This window comes from Haliotis rubra, unplaced genomic scaffold (assembly GCF_003918875.1).
Source record: "Haliotis rubra isolate DU_JTF1 unplaced genomic scaffold, ASM391887v1 Scf3, whole genome shotgun sequence".
Taxonomy (NCBI): domain Eukaryota; kingdom Metazoa; phylum Mollusca; class Gastropoda; order Lepetellida; family Haliotidae; genus Haliotis; species Haliotis rubra.
This window is the reverse complement of record NW_025766968.1, coordinates 6,124,222-6,144,762: the sequence shown is the minus strand read 5'-3', so window position 1 is coordinate 6,144,762 and position 20,541 is coordinate 6,124,222. Positions and strand designations below refer to the sequence as shown.

Genomic DNA, 20,541 nt, shown 5'->3' with positions numbered 1-20,541 from the left:
CTATCAGAGTTGCAATATTTACCAAGCCAAGCCGCCAACTCATGGGGGTGATCAAGAAATGCTTCTGATAACCTTTCATTTCTTATCATGGAGTACTTACAACTGAGGAATATCATGTATTTTGATAACTGAAACAATCACACTGCTTGCACAAATAATCTTACTAATCTTTCTAGCTTCAATTTAAAGTTCTCCAAAACATAAAGTTTTTATCTGTGACGTACACGTTATTTAGTGCATGTTGTCAAAGCCTGTGATGAAAGCTTTTCTGTGTTCATCATCTGTCAGGATATATCATTTATTTTTTGACTTGCTGATAATTATAAATGGAACATGTCACTTATTTTGTAGCAAAGTAGCAGGTGGTTTGTTAATAATATTTATAGTTGGTCTGTATCAGTTTCATTACGGTGGGCGGTGGGCTAGCCTAGTGGTTAAAGCGTTCGCTCGTCATGCCTAAGACCCAGGTTCGATTCCCCACATGGGTAAAATGTGTGAAGCCCATTTCTGGTGCTCTCTGTTGTGATATTGCTGGAATATTGTGTAAAACTAAACTCACTCACTCACTCATTATCGGAACTTAAGATTGGTATATATTTGTTACTATGGTATGATTCAGCTGGGATGGCATTGTCAAGGGTGCATGGTTTCCCTGCCATGAACATACACAGATTCTTGTTCCTTATCTCTTTCATCCATATTTTTTTCAAATGATTCTTCCCCTTTTCCTTGGTGGGGCGGTGGGGTAGCCTAGTGGTTAAAGCGTTGGCTCGTCACGCCGAAGACCCGGGTTTGAATCCCCACATGGGTACAATGTGTGAAGCCCATTTCTGGTGTCCCCCGCCGTGATGTTGCTGGAATATTGCTAAAAGCGACGTAAAACCAAACTCAGTCAGTCAGTCAGTCCTTTTCCATGGTCCTCTGTCTCCTTTCTTCTGAGATCATTGACAGAGGCATGTACAAGGATGATCAGATGGGTAAAGTGAGTGACCTGGCTCCCTGTGTCATCCTATTCTGGTGGTGGGGATCATTGATAATGGCATTAACTACAGTCCTGTGAGATCCACACTGCATTATTGACAGACTGTCCTGATAACTATGTGATATTTGTCCAAGATATTTTTATGGATTAAATGTCTCTTTTGTTTCCCTAGTGAGGGAAATAAAAAAGAGGTTTAATCCAAAAAAATATCTTGGACATGTATGTACAACTTCTAAATGCCACTGAAAGACATCATATGCCATATTTGCTGATGTGCATTAAACATTATTTACTCACTAACTCAGAATGGATCGCAAAACATTGACAGAAGGAAAAGTGTAAACTAAATGTGCTGAAACGTATTAATGTATTTTTCTTTATAAACATGTTTTCACAAAAGGCAAACCCAAGAGAGGTGGGCGGCAAACCGTTGAGTGACCTCCGACCTTAATGTCTCTAGAATACCGGCTTCCAATCATTGCCCATGTCAAAATTGCTGACCTCAGCTGATCTATCATTTCATTAGTGATAAAACCCCTCCCCAACACTGATAACCTCCGACATTAATCAAGGCGAAAACATTGATAAAAGTGTTGAAAATTTCGTCACGTTTTGGAACCTGGGTCTGTGTGGGATGGCCAACTGCTATGCGAGCTAGCTCCGAGTTATCTGACATTGTTTTCTGTAGGATAACCCTGTGACATCATTCACACCCTTCCACACGTTCCTTGGTGTTGTGTTGTCCCTTCCATCATTACGCTTCAACTCGTCTGAGAAAACTAAATTCTTATCAGTATCTGCAAACAAGGACGACAGTTTGAAGAACGAGAAATCTAATCTTTGTTGTTATATAGACATGTGCAACTGGAAGAAATTATCATTTTTCAAAGTTTCAAATTCTAATTTCAAAGACAAGACAGAAGGACATATCTTTAAAAATAATCCCATGTGATGCAGAGGAAGCTGATGCTTCTGAAAGACAAAGCCTGTTTGTTTATTACGTTTCCTTTCAAAGCTCCTGCATGTAGAGATGGATGTCTCTGACTAAATCTTTCCTATGAGCTCACTTACTGACGTACTCCAAAACTCTGAAGTCAGTGCTGCTGTCTTCTGTTGTCATGGAATTAGTTGTAAGGCAGACAGCACAGAGGTAATTCCACCATGTTTACCACAAGGCATATCAAGGTCTAATCAGGATCTGATGCCGAACTGTCTGTATTTCATCACCCTCATTGACTCTCTAGAAATGAATATATGGTTCATGTGTAGCATGTTGTTGGCTTATTGTCAGAAAAGACTCTGCCAACTGTAAAAACCTCATGTGGCATTTCCGCTGAAAACGTAAAACATCCCAAATTATGAATTACTGCCATTAACCAATTCTACAGGGGCTAATTGCGTAAGACCACACTTGTGTGTGTTTCTGTGAAAACAGAGCACAGGATGTTATGACTGAGGAAAAAACATGCATTTCCATGAATCTGATGTTCCTCCATGACTTCTTCTGTCCTTGACCTTCAAAGTGTGTATTATCTTTGCACTTGAAGATATTTAAGTAGATAAATCACCCTTTCATTACTCTGTAGTATGTTATGACAAGAGTCGTCTTTTCTTGTGTCAGGCTGTCTTCAGTGATGAGACAAGAAATTCATAACACCGATGTATTAATGTTGGTTTCCCCTACTGAGGGTTGCTATCCAAGGACTATGATGGAGTAGAGAGATGTTTCATTGTATAATGTCTGACCTTGATGACCTTGCCAGGCATTTTCATTACTGTACTGAAGATAGGTATATCTTCCTCCTGGCGTGAAGCCATCAGTCACAATCAAATATCCATGGTTTGAGAACCACATCAAACTGACAACATCCAAACATATGCCATCACCTGTACATATATGTAAATATACACAGACATAGGGGTTAAACAATCATGTATTTAACCAAATAAATGTCCTGTGGTGTTTTAGAGGTTAACCATCTTACAGTCCATTTAATGTCTCAGGAGTCATCAGATTTTTGCTTGAGACACAATCCTTTTGTAGTCTCTGATTTTCTGTAAAAAACTAACCGTGCAACTTTTTATAGCCCACAGGACATCAGGCTGACAGATGTCTTCGATTTTGGTGAATTTTGAGAAATTGTTTTGTTCCTGTATTGGTTATATTTTAAGAAATCAAAGCCATCACCAAATGGGTCCTTCCATGAGCTGCTTGAGAGCCAGTCTCTGATGGTTCCCAAAGTTAGGTCGTCCTTTCTGTAGCTTCACAGATGCTTAGACACTGCTGTTGCTGAAAATGCATAACATTTGGTGTAGCCAGTGAATGGTTTTGTATTTGACAAGTTACGTAACATTGCAGCTTGAGGAAATGGGACTGCATGATCACAACTGTGGATAGGTGAGGATGTTTACTAGGTCGGACACTGTGTGTTAGAAGGTTGTTTAATCATCGATCTTTATTCAGTTTTAAACAAACATTGTCAGAACACTTTTAAACATTTTCATTAATGATGTACACATGGAAATGAATAATGGAATATTCAGATAAGAAGAGCAAAAAATAGATTTGATAAAATCTGGCTGCGTTAAGGTTTTAGTTCAAATTGACTATTTCCAACTCATGTTGTAATAAAATGGTATCAAAATGTTTGCAGAGATCTGGTGTGCCCTTCATGTTTGAGATTCTGAGGCGTCATATCTCAACATATCCTATCTGGACACTGCAGATAAAACATCTTGAAGCTAATTGGGATAAACATGCCAAGTACTACTACCCGTGCCATTTTACTCATTATTTTATCAAGATCATCCCAAACATAAATCCATATCATTGCATGTACATGCATCCGTGCCTCTGCTCATGTCTTCCGTTCAGTCATTCCTAATTGAACCATAGCTTTGGCCAGAAGGAAATAATTATTGCCAATGAAAGAACGTATAACCATATAAAAATGATGTTGGACTGGAAGTGCCTGCCCGATGCCGATCATCATCTTGCACCGTGACCCAGTGCACCAGTTGTGATTGCTTAATTTGAAAATATGGCTGATTGGGAGTTTAATTGGGCTGATAGTTTCCTCTTTAAATCAATTATGAGGTTTGTGAACCATCTGCCCTGGCTTTATGACTCTGGAGGAGGGTTACAGCAATGAACCGTATGAGCATCGTATACGTAATTGTGTATTTGCTCACCCATTGACGGAACAAGTTAAACATTTTGGACTCATCAAATATTCTGACAGAATTATTGTCTGTTTGCCTTAGCTAATATTTCACTGTACTCATCAGACCTGTACCTATACATAGGATGCCTTTATGGGGTTTATGTGCTTACTGTGTTGGGAATGAAACCAGGTCCATGTGCTGAGTGAGCAAACACACTATCCAGTTGACCATTCTTCTATTTCCTCACTTGAAATGATGACGTTGGATCTGGTTTGGGTTGATAACAATTTTGTTGATATGTAGATTATCAAATACTTAGGCCCCACATGGGTACAATGTGTGAAGCCCATTTCTGGTGTCCCCTGCCGTGATGTGGCTGGAATATTGCTGAAAGCGGCGTAAAACAAAACTCAGTCAGACAGTCAGTCAAATACTTAGGTTACCTGGCAACAGAAAATGTCAAATACAAATTAATATTTCTTTCTCAGTGATGGTAGTAGCTTTAATTTTACACTGCTTTTAGCAATATTCCAGCAATATCGCGGTGGGAGCACCAGAAATGGGCTTCACACATTGTGCCAATGTGGGGAATCGAACCCAGATCTTCGGCGTGATGAGCGAACAGCTTAACCACTAGGTTACCTCACCACCCCTCTTTCTCAGTGACACTATGTAGTTTATCTGGGATGACAGCTGAGAATATGGCAGTATACACAAACCCTGCATGATGTACAGGTTTTCCTGACTAATACAGATGAACTCAAATGTAATGTTGTCAGAAATAGGACCCCTCCATCTTGTTCCACCGATTTAAATCTTTGAGCCTGTAAGAATGATACAACCTATTTGGCTTTGTTTTCTCAATTTTGTTTAGAGCTGGCTGGCAATCATGATTGAAACAAGGCTCAATTAATCTTTATTTGCAGAAAATGTTTAATACCAAAAAGTAATTTGTATACAATGGGAGTTCATATTCCAAATAGTTCTTGGAACAGTTATTTTCAAGGAAATGCAAAATTTTGATGCCAAACAACATCCCCAGTAGAGCATGAAAGTGGTGAGGTGAGGTGAGGTGAAATTGTTTTACGTCGTGCTTGAGAATATTTCGCCCATATGACGACGTGCATGCATGTGTATGTGTATATGCGGCTGCTTGTACTAGCCCAGACTTAAGCTGGTTTTATAGTGCTAGCCCACTGAGATACCATGCCGCAGTTAAACATGAATACCCCACTCAGACACATTATACTGACTCTGAGCTGACCAGTCCTTGTTGTACCCATTAATGCTGAGCGCCAGGCAGGGACCAACAGGTACCATATTTTAACGTCTTTTGGTATGACGCGGTCGGGGATCGAACCCGCGACCTTCCGCTCTCTCGGGCGGACGCTCTAACCACTACACCACGGAGGCGGTCCATGAAAGTGGTACAGCCAGGAAAAAACTGTGAGATGTTCTACCCCATGCATATGGTGAACCCCACCTCTACTCAACCACTTCTCTTCAAAACCCTCAGAATTGATCTTTAGTAACCCATGCTTGTCATAAGAGGTGACTAACAAGATCGGGTGGTCAGACTCACAGACTTGGTTGACACATGTCATCATATCCCAATTGCATAGATCGATGCTCATGCTGTTGATCACTGGATTGTCAGGTCCAGACTCAATTATGTACAGACCGCTGCCATGTAGCTGGAATATTGCTAAATGCGGTATAAAACTAAACCCACTCACTCAAAACCCTCTTATGTTGGCATGAGAAGTGTGCCTTATATATGGCGATCTACAGTATGTGGAAAGCATCCTTGAAACTTATTTTTGAAGTAGAATAGTCAGAGGAACAATGCCAGAGCATTGAGAGCAATAGCATAGCCACTAGAAGGAAATTGAGCGTGATTGTATGGCGCAAATAATTAAATTTCCTTCCTCTAAGACTTGAACATTAAGAGGAAGCTAAAATGGTAGCTGATATTGTTCCTGAAACAGGTAGGTAGCACTCGTGGGAAAGTTTTTGATGGGTATACACTTGACATGCTGCTGAAGCTCAGCATTAATCAGCACTGAGTTTGTAAAGGAGAATTGTTTGCTCAATGCCTGGAAGATTGAGTGTTCAGCAAGTTGGATTATGGTAATCGTGTCACTGCTTAATGCTGTTTTGTGACAGCTGAACAATGTTTTGTGATGGCATTCACTCACTCACTCACTCACTCACTCACTCACTCACTCACTCACTCACTCACTCACTCACTCACTCACTCACTCACTCACTCACTCACTCACTCACTCACACTCACTCATGTACAAGGGCAAGGGCAGTGGGTTAGCCTTATTCCAATTCCTATATGGTCACAGTCGCACAAAATCTGCTTTGGGTTTAGGCAAAACCATGCTCATGATATCCTGACACTGACGCTAATAAATAAGTGTCAAAACCCCCCGGCCATGTTGAAAAGGAATCTCTGGTGAAAGATACTGACTATATCATGTAGGAGTGCGACTATATTCAGACTGAGAGCTAGCTGTATCAGCCTGTACTCAGTCAATCAGCCTTGTAACCTCCCCTTGGAAGGCACGGTGGTATCTTTATCTGTAGGTCGTGAAAGTGTCCACCTTCTTCCATCATCAGTTGCATTATTGGTTCATCTTCAGCAACTTTGCACCTTTGAGAGTAATGTCGGATCATGTTGCTTAAATTCACCATATATATTTACAATATCACAATATCAGACATATGTATCTGAGAATAGGTTTCAGGTTAGGATCATTAACTATCGGCTTGTAGCATTACGTGGCTTAGACCATGTACAAACATTAGGGGAGATAACTCTTCACTGCTGAGCTGGTGAAAAGCGTAACATTGTACAAACATTATTCGCAGACATCCCCGCCAATCCCCACACAATGATGTTACTTATTCCACAAGCTCATCATCACCATCATTAGGTCCCCTGCAGTGTGTGGAATCTTGGCAGATATTTTTTTAAATAGTTTTCATTCTTTAAGAGATAACCAAATTTACAATATTTGAAGAAAAAGTTGACTCAGTAACGATTTGCACTCAGGGACACTAAAAAATAATTTTTATCAAATATGAAGAAACCTTCAGGCAGTGTTTTCACAATATGTATCCAAATAGTAAATAAATATTTTCTGAAAGAAAAACATTTTGTTGATTACTAAGGTTTCCACAATGTATCATGTTCACCATAGACTGTGCATGTGTTATCAGGAACTGCTCTTTTATCTGACTTATCCCCTTGGAGTTGACAAATTGGGGTCCAGCAAGAAGGTAGCTGTGAGATACGAGATGTGAAATGCTAAATATTTACATCCACTTGTCCTAATCAGATACATTGATCGACTTATCAAACTAATCAAACAAATTCGTGATTGACAAAAAAAGATGTGTGTTTATTAATTTTCTCAGTCTCATGCTTTTGCGCAGTTAGGCGTGTCAGAAATGAGATTAATTTCATAAGAATGTCTTTGACATTTTAATTGAATTATCCTGCCAATTATAATCATGGCAAAAGGGATAACAAAACAAAAGTTTCAAATTTCAGATAAAACACACACATATGAAAAATTAGAACACTTTTTGAAGAATACCTTCAACGGTTTTAAGGAAATTGTGAAATTAACCCAGTGTGAGTTGCTGGGAGCTGAAACGCCAACATTTGGTTAAAGCCAGTGATTACAGAAGCCGGCAGCTAGACACCTGCACTGCTACAAGTAATGGGGAAACAGGTTTTCCTTAAGGGGATCTCAAGATCGCTTCGAGGTGCCAGGCACACATGGAGTTCACTTGTGCCTTGAACTAGTTTTTTGTGTTGCGTAACTAGTTTCATTGAGTCGGGACATGGAGCTGGAAGAAACGCTCTGGAAGATTTTTGTTGGAAGACATCACAATGATCAGTTAAAGTTTGTAGCTGACCATGGTTTTATAATTACATTGGGATATTCCCTCTGCTGAAATGTTAAAAAAATGGTTTCTGAGTTTTGCTTTGCGGACTCATTAGCTTCACATTTTCATGATGCCATGACAACGGAAGGATTCTTTTTCGTGAACAAATCTGTGTTTCTGAACATATGTTAATTTTATGCTTAACATGTGTTGAACTTCAGGTTGATGATAATATCATACAAAACAAATATGAATAGTGTTCAACTTTTACTCTCCAGGAATCCTCAGAAATCCACAGGAATCTGTGATGCTAGTCTCCACACAACTAATTACCATGACCAAGGGGTAGGACCTGTAGCTAACTGATTCATCTTCAACCAGAAATAGCTATCCGAATTGGGCAATGCTGTAAACTTTCTAAGTAATGCCACGCTACGGGAAAAATAGCCATTATTTTCTAATACTATTCATTTAGCTGACATAGGGTATAAAGCTCCACATAGACTACATGTGCATCTCCTTAGCCATTGCCACAAGGTTCTTGGAGAGAGCAGGCAACCACCAGTGCCAAGATCCCTGCTGGCTGTGGAATCAAAGAACAAATGGTAAACCCCATACATCAAATATTTCATATGTTTTGGTAATACCAAAAGATCTAGGTAAAGTGGAAAACCTTTTATCAGTCCGATTATGACTTCCAAATATGTCAACACTTTACAGTACTTGAATACAGTAACATCTTCCAAAACAAATTCTTTGTATTCGCAACAAGGGAAACAAATTGGTGTTTTCGCAAGCATTACAACATTCAAGGTCATGATTTTGAAACTTTTTAATTACATCAGGGAAATTCTTATTCATGAAATAACGCTCAGTTGATCCTGGTGACTTTTTGACCACTCATAACTACCAAGTGAGGTTTAGTTGTTTTCATGCGAAGGTGTCAAATGTGCAATATAACCTGACCATAATTCCATCTCACGCCATTTTATGCCTTCTCAGACCTTTTCCTGCCCTAAAGTGTACAGGACCAATAAGAACCTCAAAGACAAAGTGGATTTCCAGAGCCCCAGGGTCTCAGCAAGTGCCATCATCAATGAGAATATTATTGGTGTTTCTCAATATCTCCAAATGGAGGCCTTTCATGGTCAGCTGTTTGAAATGCACATGAGTTGTTAAAACTGTGTTTCATGCTTTTCTTCATATCTGAAGGCTAAATGGCTAGCTTAGAGCATATTTCACACTTGCCATGCTTATGGGCGACTTCATCCATGTGACTCAACCCTCCAGCATTGCAGGAATTGTTCTGTGCACTTGGCCTCATTAACTCTTACTTAAGGTCATTCTAGTGCACATACTTCCTTTCTACTTTAAAAAAATATCAAAATCTGAAAAAATTATAGGAAAAATAAGGCTAATATTCTCTCTGGTCAGTGACCAGTGTGAAGAATGTCCATTTGAAGCTGATTATAAACCATTGTTTTTCTTCATCGTAATTTGCATTATTCAGAGAGTGTGAAGGAGTACTAGGAAATGTCTGGGGAATATTTACAAATGTGGAATAATTTATTTGTTTTTCATGGGTGGCATATTCAATTCACTGTGAGATTCACCCGGCCATCTACGATCAGGGTTTGAATCCCAGTTCAATATAATTATGTTTCTAGGTTTATCAGCCCCACATATAAATATTCCCATGTTTGTTGGTTCCACCAAAGTTGTAAATGTCTGAGACCAGCATCTCCCGCCATCTCCCACCCACCATCTCCCTCCCACATCAACCTGACACAATGTGATGTTACTTGACTGAAAGCCTCATTCAACCAAGTTCACTCACTCCATCTATTTTGATTCCATAAATAAAGTGATCCACTATGATAACACAAATCATAAAACCCTGCAACATGTGCTCACTGAGCTCTGATTTTTTAACTTCACTTCATTCCAACATTTATGACAGATAAAAATGTCATACTGGGATACCATTGACTTTTGACATAAATTCTGCAATCAGAAAATGACTTTGTCAAGTATTCATTGCTACAGTATTTTGTAATGGTGGTTTTATTTACCGAGCAAACATTTCATATTTCGGTCTTATCTCAATTACAGACTTTATTGAAGAAGCCAATGAAAATTTCATCAACATTTGTCATTTTGGTGCAACAGTGACGTCTGCTACAGGCGTTCAGAGAGATTTATGTAGTAATTCACTTTTAAACATCCCTAACGGTTTCCGTTTGTCTAATGAATGTGTATCTTAGCACTGTGCCCGAGAATTATAATACTTTGTTGTCTCAGATGGATTTAGAGCTTTGTGTGGCTGCGTTTTTCAGTGGAAACAGTTAGAAAGGGATGTCTTGTCACTTTATGGCTTGCACAAATCAGAGAAAACATAAACACTCCGACAAGAAAAGATAGAGACTACAACAGCCACGTGGAAGAATTTTAAACTGTTTTGTCTTTGTTTTACCAAATCATCCATGTTGCCGATGCTCAAAGAAGGTTGATGTTATGTGTAGATATTTAATTACTATCAGTGTACTATGGGGTTAGAAAAGGTTCCCAGCTTCCTCTGCAGATTGTAAGAGGTGACAGCTGCTTGAGTGGCCATGGCTTCTTGTATGTATCAGTCTGCAATGACATGGATGATTGCTAAAATCGTCAGTTACTTGATTGTCTGGTCCACTGTCATTATTTATGGGCTGCTATAGGTTCAATATATGTGGGTATGGTATTAAGCAACAAACATTTGATGTATGGGTTAAATAACATTTAGATTTGAAACTTTGTCAGCAAATAAAACATTGAGGGTTACGTAACATGGTAATAATTCCAATATGCCAGGAAATCAAAAAAATTTATAAGACAATGGAAATGTTCCTTTAATGTCCTTTAATTACAAAACTTTAAATTTTCAAACTTCAAATGTTAATCTGTATCTAACCTTTAAGCACATTCTTTTTGCTCAATTAAGTTTGTTGCATGCAAACATTGTTTTTGCATTTATTGAGATAGTGGTTTATATATTCTGTTCGTCTGCTCATTGTTATTGGCTAACTTAACTCTATCACATCCCTCTCGTGTACTGAGAGTTTATAGTTTCTGCTCTGTTCTTTTCATTTCTATTTTGGGTATTCAAGTGATTGAACTAGATCGCACCAGTGGGCTCAATTCTGCAGCAGTTTACAGGAAGCTAGGTTGATATCCATCAGAAACACAATATATTGTCGTCACCCAATGCTACATGGCACACACATTTGTCATGGGCTACCAAGTCCTGCCCATTTCACACGAATTTAATTCCTGCTGTTAGCGCTAGCAGACAGACACATGTTTACAACGCAGGGCGTGACTTTGATGTAATAAGGCCAGAGAAAACCTTTAATGTTATGTGACCTTGTCTGACCTCTTGACACTGTTCATTATCCCATCAGTTTCGGTAATTGGGGCTGATATGTCACCATGAAGGATTAGTGAGTGAGTGAGTTTGGTTTAACGCCGCTTTTAGCAATATTCCAGCAATATCACGGCAGGGGACACCAGAAATGGGCCACACCCATGTAGGGAATCGAACCTGGGTCTTCAGCATGATGAGCGAATGCTTTAACCGTTAGGCTACCCCATGTAAGAATTAATCCAACAAGATATATAGTTTTATATGACGGAATAGGTCTGTCTACCTTCATGACAAAATGTTTATTAGATGGCAACAATGTGAGGATGGCTTTAAAATGTGTGTATGATCAGCCAATGATTATGTGTGCTCTGTCACCAAATCACATGGTGACAATCATTGGATTGTCTGATCCAGACTCGATTTGTTTATAATCAACATCATACAGCTGTAATACTGCTGAAACAAATATATACACATGATGTAGTCACAACTGTACAATCGACTCTGCTTTTAGCAGAGATTTCTTATGGATGTGGAAAGGGTTTTGTCACTTCTATTAAGATATGTGAATCAGCCAATGATTTTGTGTGCTCTCAGCTCACATATTCTTTCAAGCTGTTGTACTGCCGGTGTCTGCATAAACTAACCAAGCATATGCCGCTTACAGTACATATGTACGTGCGGAGCTGCACCTTATCATGGCGTCGTGTACTTAAATGGTCAGGGCAGTAGCCACAGGAACTGCCGATTTCCTGTTCATTGTACCCACACACACATACTATGACCATAAGGCATTATAAATTAGTAATTAGATCTTCACACCTGCCCACCTCGCTACCAAACACTCTGCTTCGCATTATTTTATTATCCCCCAGGATTAGGCTGTAACTGCTCTATGGCGTCTTTATTACTTAACACATTTCTCTCTTCTAACAAGTTTATTTTCTAAATCTAGTCAGCTGGCTAGACTTTTCTATTTCTATAATCTACGTTGGTTTTGATTCAATTAAATGCAGACACTTCACAGCCATTGTTCATGACTATCCAAATATCTTCAGACAATGAAAATTGCTACGTGTGCTGACATCTGTATTTACTTGATTAAATACTCACATCAGATAAGAAAACATTTCAATCGATAAGTTAGATGCTGATAATAAAATTGTCTTCAAATATAAAAAAAATGCCCTTTACATAATCTAACCAAAAATTATTGTTCACATGAATCACATCCATGAAGTGTATCTAGACGTCATAAATGATTTTGTATTTGTATATCGACTCATAGCTCATTTTGAATGAAAACCTAATAAATAACTGATTGTAGCCTAATGACTTTCCTGTCTTAGGTCATCTGGGGTCAGGACAGTGTCCTGTGTAATTTAATGCTATATGGAATCTGAGAGGCGTAAGGTGAGACATTTATAACACAAGGGTGTGATATGACACATAACGGAACAATGTGACATTTCCCAGGTGTGCTCATCACTTGTCACATGAAACAACAGCGTGACATATATTATTTTTTCTTTGATGTATACATGAAAGGACCATAATTTTCTGAAAAAAATGGATTGTCATTTCAATTCAGTTTTGTTCACAACAGTGCACAATTGTACTTCTGCGGACAATTTATGATAGTATACATTCAGCTTTCTTCACATGCAAGAGCTGTGGGGTAGCCTAGTGGTAAAAGCATTCCCCCGGGTTTGATTCCCAAAATGGGTACAGTGTGTGATGCCCATGTCCCCTGCTGTGAAATTGCTTGAATATTTCCAAAATGGACGTAAAACTAAATTCACTCATTCACTCTTCACATGCACTGAATTTATGTGATCAGATATCAGCTGTGAATAATCCTTGAACCTTGAGAAATATTGAATTTTCATATCTTTGGCTCAAAGCCTAAATGACTTTTTATGACATCAAGTTTTCATATAACTTTACACTCCGGAGAATAAAGCTCATTTTTCATCCAATTCCTTTTCTCGGTGTATGATTTACGAGTAAGATGTGGGCTTGTTCTTTGGTCCTTGCACCAAGTCATATCCAGCACTGCTTACGAGCTTAGGAGAGTGTGAATTCATGATAAAGAGAACATCTCCAGAGAATTGCTCACACATAAAACCATTAACCACTCTCCATTGCCAGGAATGATCCATCTTCTTCAGACGGATATTAAAGAGTTAGTGCAACAAGTGTGCATTTGGATGTAGTATTTTCTCTGCTTTAAACTCATCAGGATTCACTGACGTTTCTGATTGGGATTTTGTCTCCCATGATGGGTTCTGAGCTCTGTCCTTTGCTTACTGACATTTGCCATCATATGCCATATCCCACAAGTCTGTGCTCTGATTGTCAAGGCGGCCATCTTTAAATTAAATTTGTCATTCCTACCCCATAGAGATGAGCTACGATTTTTCTGTTAACAGATGAAATGACATAATCAAATTTTCTCTGACAGCTTGATTGTCAGAGAACTTTATCTCATACTCATCTCAGTGTCGTGGAATTGTGAGTCATAAAGATTTACAGGTGGAAGGTGATTTCATTTTCCTGTACATCTTAAATTATGTTATTGCTTCTAAATCTAAATCACCTTTGGTGTCCATGTTCACTTGCTCGCTCACTCACTCACTCACTCACTCTGGCTTACATATTTCCTCCTTATCATGCATAAATATTTCTTTCTTTGGCAGCATCTACTTCTCCCAATCCTAGTCCTAATCCACAAGCTAACAAAAGTGGACACACCATTCAAAGTGGCATCAAACCCACTCACTCACTCCATACAGAAACACTGCAATATTGAACAACAACTTGAACTATGGGACTAGTCATGTCTGGTTGGAGTTTGGACGATCTGCGAACATCATCTAGTTACACAATGTATAATTCAATTTACGGCTTGATACTAGCTGGGTCTTCTCTGATTAGGGTCATGGTGGTGATCCCACAGTGAAGTCGCCAATGGGAAGACATGCTCTAACTTTGTTACAGACCTATTTCTCAGGAGAGCCTTTTGTTGACTGACACGAATCAAGCCATTTTGAGATGAGCAAAATATGATTAACTTGGACCATAACTTTTTATGTATTTTTCATTGTTACCAATTTGGGTAGAAGTATTTGTCTCTTGATGAAAACATGTGTGCGGTTTGTGGGCAGTTTTGTAAAGGAACGGATTTCAATGAATACCGATAGTGTTGGAAAACATTAAATATTGGATAACTTCTTTTTCTGTTGGCTGCGTGCAAAAAGTCTGTTCTAGAAGATGATTTAAGTGAAAACTTGGAACGTCACAGCCTACAGTGTACAGAATCTGTGAGCTTAATTGTTTGATCTCTTGCAAACATTTCTTGTATGGAGAAATCACATTCAGACTTGTGTAATCTCCTGATGAAGTTTGTAATATATAGCATGGTGTCTGTGTTGGCAGCTGCTGAAGACATTTCGATAAGAATAGGTAACCATAATAAGCTTTCAGTGACCACAATGTTGTTTATCACATTGGTATTCAGTGACCACAATGTTGTTTATCAAATTGGTATTCAGTGTCCACAATGGTGTTTATCAAATTGGTATTCAGTGACCACAATGGTGTTTATCAAATTGGTATTCAGTGACCCCAATGACGTTTATCAAATCGGTATTCAGTGACCACAATGGTTGTTTATCAAATTGGTATTCAGTGACCCCAATGACGTTTATCAAATTGGTATTCAGTGACCACAATGTTGTTTATCAAATTGGTATTCAGTGACCCCAATGACGTTTATCAAATCGGTATTCAATGACCACAATGTTGTTTATCAAATTGGTATTCAGTGACCCCAATGACGTTTATCAAATTGGTATTCAGTGACCACAATGTTGTTTATCAAATCGCTATTCAATGACCACAATGTTGTTTATCAAATCAAATCAATGGCGTTTTATCAAATTGGTATTCAGTGACCACAATGTTGTTTATCAAATCGCTATTCAATGACCCCAATGACGTTTATCAAATCGCTATTCAATGACCACAATGTTGTTTATCAAATGAGGACTCAGTGGTCACGTGATCTTTAAGAGCAAATGAAGGCAAAATGGATCCAATTAGTAAAATTAGTAGGTGTAAATTATTGTGTTCTTAAAATACATGCGTGTGAATGCAAGTGAATATGAGAGTCCATATTTGTGTCTGTCCTGGGCGGAACAAAGGGTCCCCAAGTTTCTTTGGTTTTAGGGCCCTGACAATGAGCATTTCCAAGAATATGGGATATTGCATCAACTTTTTTGTTGTTTCATTTCAGAGTCTTTGTTTGTTCCCCTTATTTTAATGTATTGAAAACTGCTTTGTTCTCATTCACAAAGAGACTTTTATCCTTGAAATCATCTGAGGACCTGAATCTCTTTCCAACAGATTGTTTTTGAGGCTGTTATTTTGTTATTTTATGGGAATATGTCTTGTGTTTTCAGATCTGGATGTCAGCTCTTTTCATGATGGGAAAAGCACGGATCCAAGATACTATCGATACATCATGGTGGATACTTTGTCCCAGAGCTTGCTTGTTGGAGCCATGTGAGTACAAACACTGTTTTCATGAAAACTGTTCATATATTCGACAAGTTTATCTTGGTGCCGTATGACTCAAATACTATTTTCATGAAAGCTAATTATGCTGAAGAAGCTTTATCTCGGACTGATGCGATTACTCACTCCACTTTCATAAACACCAAACAAATGGAATCAGCTTTTACTTCATGGATCAGTGAACAATGTGCTTTGGCAATAACTATATTGGAGTGATAGAAAATGTTAGTGATATATCATCAAGCTTTTATGCAAGTGCACTGGAAAGTCTGGTGGACTGCAATGGGTATATGTGCCTAATGAACAGGAATGTATAGATATATTGTGTATCTTGAGATAAAGGCAGTATTTTTATCAGTGTATGCCCAGTTTGACCTCAATCGATATCCAAAGCTCTCCCTAGTGGTAACGTGTACTTTGCGCAACATCTGTAATAGCAGCACTGTCTGAGAGACAAATATATTGATCTACACATTGAAAATATACAGCACAAGAGCTGCAAACATGGAAATAAGATTCAATATCTTTGTTTTGTCAACGGTCTGTGTGGGTTTAGTGGCAGAATAATCCCCACACCCCCACACTGGTTGTAACAGCTATCTAAGACGCGCCTTAGGTTGTTGTCGCGACTGGATGAGTGATTGGATAATTTAGGGATGACCAGCTCTCTGTAGATCCTTGTAGCTTTTACGTGCTCACACTATCAGCCACTGGTTGGTGTGGTTTAATTTGTTTATTGAGATGCTTCAATGATGCATCTGTGAAATTACAGACTATGGTGTAAATACTCTCAGTTTGAGCATGTTTTTCAGACAATATTTAACATCAGTTGCAGTCATTACTGAGTTTTAGTTTTCAAGGAACTGTTGTAAAATGCACAAGTACCAGGAATGTTCCTATTGATAAAAACAATAATAGTTACTCTAAGTCCCTGTATGGGACTTCCAGGTGAGAATTGGTCTCCTATGCCTATACTGGTTGTAAGAGGCGACCAGATGGATTGGATGGTTGGCCTCGGGTTGATAATGTTTCGGGAATCTTTTTCCCAATATCACTCACTGGATTGTCTGGTCCAGATATTATAATATACACCCTGCCTTCATATACCTAGAAAATTGCTCATTACTGTGTTACACAACAAACACAGAGCTCTATAAGTAGCCACAATGCAGTCCATTACCAATCATAACAAGGTAAGATGTCATTACAAGGACAAGTCTAGTTGCAGAAAATATATCAATATAAATCAAATGCTTTTTTCTGTCATATTTGTTTGCAATAGTAAGAATGACTTTGTCTATATTCCAACATCCCTGATACTACAGTATTCAAACAGTTCCAAATGCTTCAATTTTACATTCATCAAAGTCAATTCACTTCAGAGCTCTCTTCACCGTCACATACATTTCTCCTTATTCCACGACTTATTCAATATCAAATCTACCTTTTTTTTACAAATGTTGAATTTCAGACATATCAGGATTTTTAGTTCCATAAATCTGCATTTGAAAGTTTTCTCATATAAATATTCATGATTCAAACTTGTTTTATTTCTTCATTTGATGTGATAATTTCAAAAAATTGTTTTAAATCCTTACAAATGTATAATATTCTTTTTCAAACTAGTGTCAACCCATCAAAATCATTTTAGAAACCATATGTGAAATTTGCCATTCAAGTCACTTTTTACTGGTTTTTCTTCTCATGCAAACTTGTTGAAAAATATAGTAATCCTCAGGAGGTAACCAACATAATCAATATCTGATGTTTAAAGATGAAAGGAACCTATCATTGTCCCCAACAATAGAGCAATTCACAGGCCTGGATATTTTCCAACATAAAACAGACATTGTGTAATATCTCTCTCTCTCTCTCTCTCTCTCTCTCTCTCTATCTCTATCTCTCTCTCTCTCTCTCTCTCTCTCTCTCTCTCTCTCTCTCTCTCTCTCTCTCTCTCTCTCTCTCTCTCTCTCTTTTTCTTTCTTTCTTTCTTTCTCTCTCTCTCTCTCTCATTTATCCTGGAGCGATGTTGAATGGGTGTTCGGTGAGTCAGCTTGGCTCCTGGAGAGTGTCTAGAGCTGCTGTTTGACCTCACTCTAAAACACATTTACCGCATATGGTGTCTCCTTGAGCAAGCAACTTTTGTAAAAGTATGCCTGTGTTCACTCAACAATGAATAGGCACCTGATAATACGAGATGGCAATATGACTGTCAACATTACAGAGCTTCACAGGCAGCTTAGGTTGCATACTTCTCAGGGAGAAGAGAATGAAGGTCAAGCACACACAAGGGAACCATGATACTGGAAGCTTTAAGCTGTGGATTTGGAGCATAATATATATGCAACCAATCTGAGCATCAAACGTTCCATGATGTGTAAGTTTTAAACACTAGTTTATCAGTATTCTGTCACATCTACTGCACAGTATCACTTGTTACAGGTACAATTCTGTCGACCACTGACAGGTTGGAGAAGGCAGTGTGAAGGCTATTGCCATATTTATCCAAATCACTTTCTCACAAAACCGATTTATTTTTAAAATATGGACTTGTTGTCATATCTCCTGTCAATACAGTTGTATTGATAATGGAGAATGTGTCTCAGAAGCATGAAAAAAATTCAGAATTTTGAAATGGAGTGTAGAACTCATTTTCGAGCAGGGATCAACGTCTTCATCTTTCATCAATGGCTTGTTGAGTGGCGGTGTTCCGCTGAACATTCCGCTCACCTTCAGCGGTTCAGAGGATGAAGGAGCACTTCATCTGTGACCTGATAGGGCTGGATGTCATCAACATATCTGATAGCATGCTACAGCAACCTCAGAGGCCAGTCTGCTGGGTTAGACAAGCAAGACTGATCTCTTTACAATGGCGACAGACATATTACAATAATGATGGAACCAGATGCCAAGGTTCGGCTGCCGATGAAAACTTAGGGAATTTTTCAGAATGGACGTGAAATTCTAGTGTTTTGTAAATGATGGCTTAAAGAAAGCCAGGTTGCTGTTCCAGATGTAGTGTTATATAACAGGAGTGCTGCCCTTTGTAGCATCATCTGACCGATGCATGCTCTGGGGTCATGGCTGGTCATCCTAGGGTTAATATATCAGAGTCGTGTAACGTGTTCCTGGAAACTGGGAAATTTATAGATCTTTGAGAGTAACGTTAGTGTGTTTGTTGTTTGGTTCAGCAATCAGCTATATTCCAGCTGTATGAAAGCAGGCTGTATAAGAATCGGCAAGGCAATCCAGTGGTTGATGTCATGAACAACAATCCACACTCTCAGGTTAGGAAGTTACCAAATGATCCCTCTCACCTCTTGCAGCCATCATTTGGACCTATGTTAACCTTGATTCAGACAGTGTGCAGTGTAGTCTTCCTAACAAAATCCAGTTCTAGATTTGATTGATTCAACCATGGTTTATTGTGCATAATGTGTATATTTTCCATAATATTTGCATATATGATTGCTACTCTCCAGTTACATTTATAAAAATAGTCAAACAGAAAAAAGCTGATCACTGTATATATCAAAATGCAAAATGGGAAATTCAATTAAAATCATTAGTAAATTTTCTATTCGCATTGGCCGTAGACTTGTAAGCAAACTGATGTACTTTTTCCCTGAAACCTAAACCCAAAATGGTGGAAGCATGATAATTTCAAGTGCATATTTTACACAGTACATTTTGAACACATTACAGCACTTCCTGTTATATCCAGTGGAATATAGTTCTGCTCTATCAAGATAAATTTCTTGCACCTGTTTGCAACCATGCCTTCATTTTGAGATGTAATAGCATGTATAAGCAGGATGAGGACATTGTGGATGGGTATGTTGTTTCAAACAGCAGCCCACAGTTGTGGTGGTGCCATAGTCTGTCGTACAGACCCTGAAGCAAATATATCCAAGAAAGCCCACGCAAGTCTAGAAAATGTGGCAAGTCTAGATTTCCTCAGCTTCAGAAAATGAAGAAGTCTCGGGTCTCCTTTTCATTATGTATTTTTTTTTTTTACTATGAACTTTTTTCAGTAAAATATGTTCATTTCAGAGACTAGTTGTTAGTCTAGCTGTGCCATTACCAACTACTACAAGAACCCATCTCTCACTCACTAAATCTCAGGAGATGTTAGGTAGCTCAGTGATTAATGTGTTTGCTTTTGATACATGAATTCTGGGTTCAATTCCCACAGGGATAAACTGTGTCACATTCATTCTTGTTGACCAGTTCCATTCGACTGGAGATCCCCAACCTATTTCTCATCCCACACTTGGTTAATCTCATGTGGGATGTTAGGAAGTTCTCTCATGTCCTTACAGTTAGTGATAACGGGAGGCCACTATTTAATTAGTCCCATGCAAGCCTTGCACATGGCACTACTTTGTAGTTCAATACACTTGAAAGAGTTTTTAAGGAAACGTAACGTGTTTTCAAACATGAAAGACAATGCCAAAACACTGAACCGCCCAACAGCTGAATTGAACAACATACAGACTTTTCCCAGATT

At 38.6% G+C, this 20,541-nt stretch overlaps 1 protein-coding gene across 1 annotated transcript in view; it reads left to right on the top strand.

Annotated features, from left to right (window-relative positions):
• The first annotated feature begins 6,107 nt into the window (after nt 1-6,107).
• The window catches only part of LOC124282517 (semaphorin-2A-like), a 50,684-nt gene continuing 36,250 nt past the window's right edge, over nt 6,108-20,541 (top strand). Inside the window, exons 1-2 of the mRNA XM_046718530.1 lie at nt 6,108-6,135; nt 15,917-16,019. Coding sequence (XP_046574486.1) covers nt 6,108-6,135; nt 15,917-16,019 — 131 coding nt within the window. The remainder of the gene's footprint in view (nt 6,136-15,916; nt 16,020-20,541) is intronic.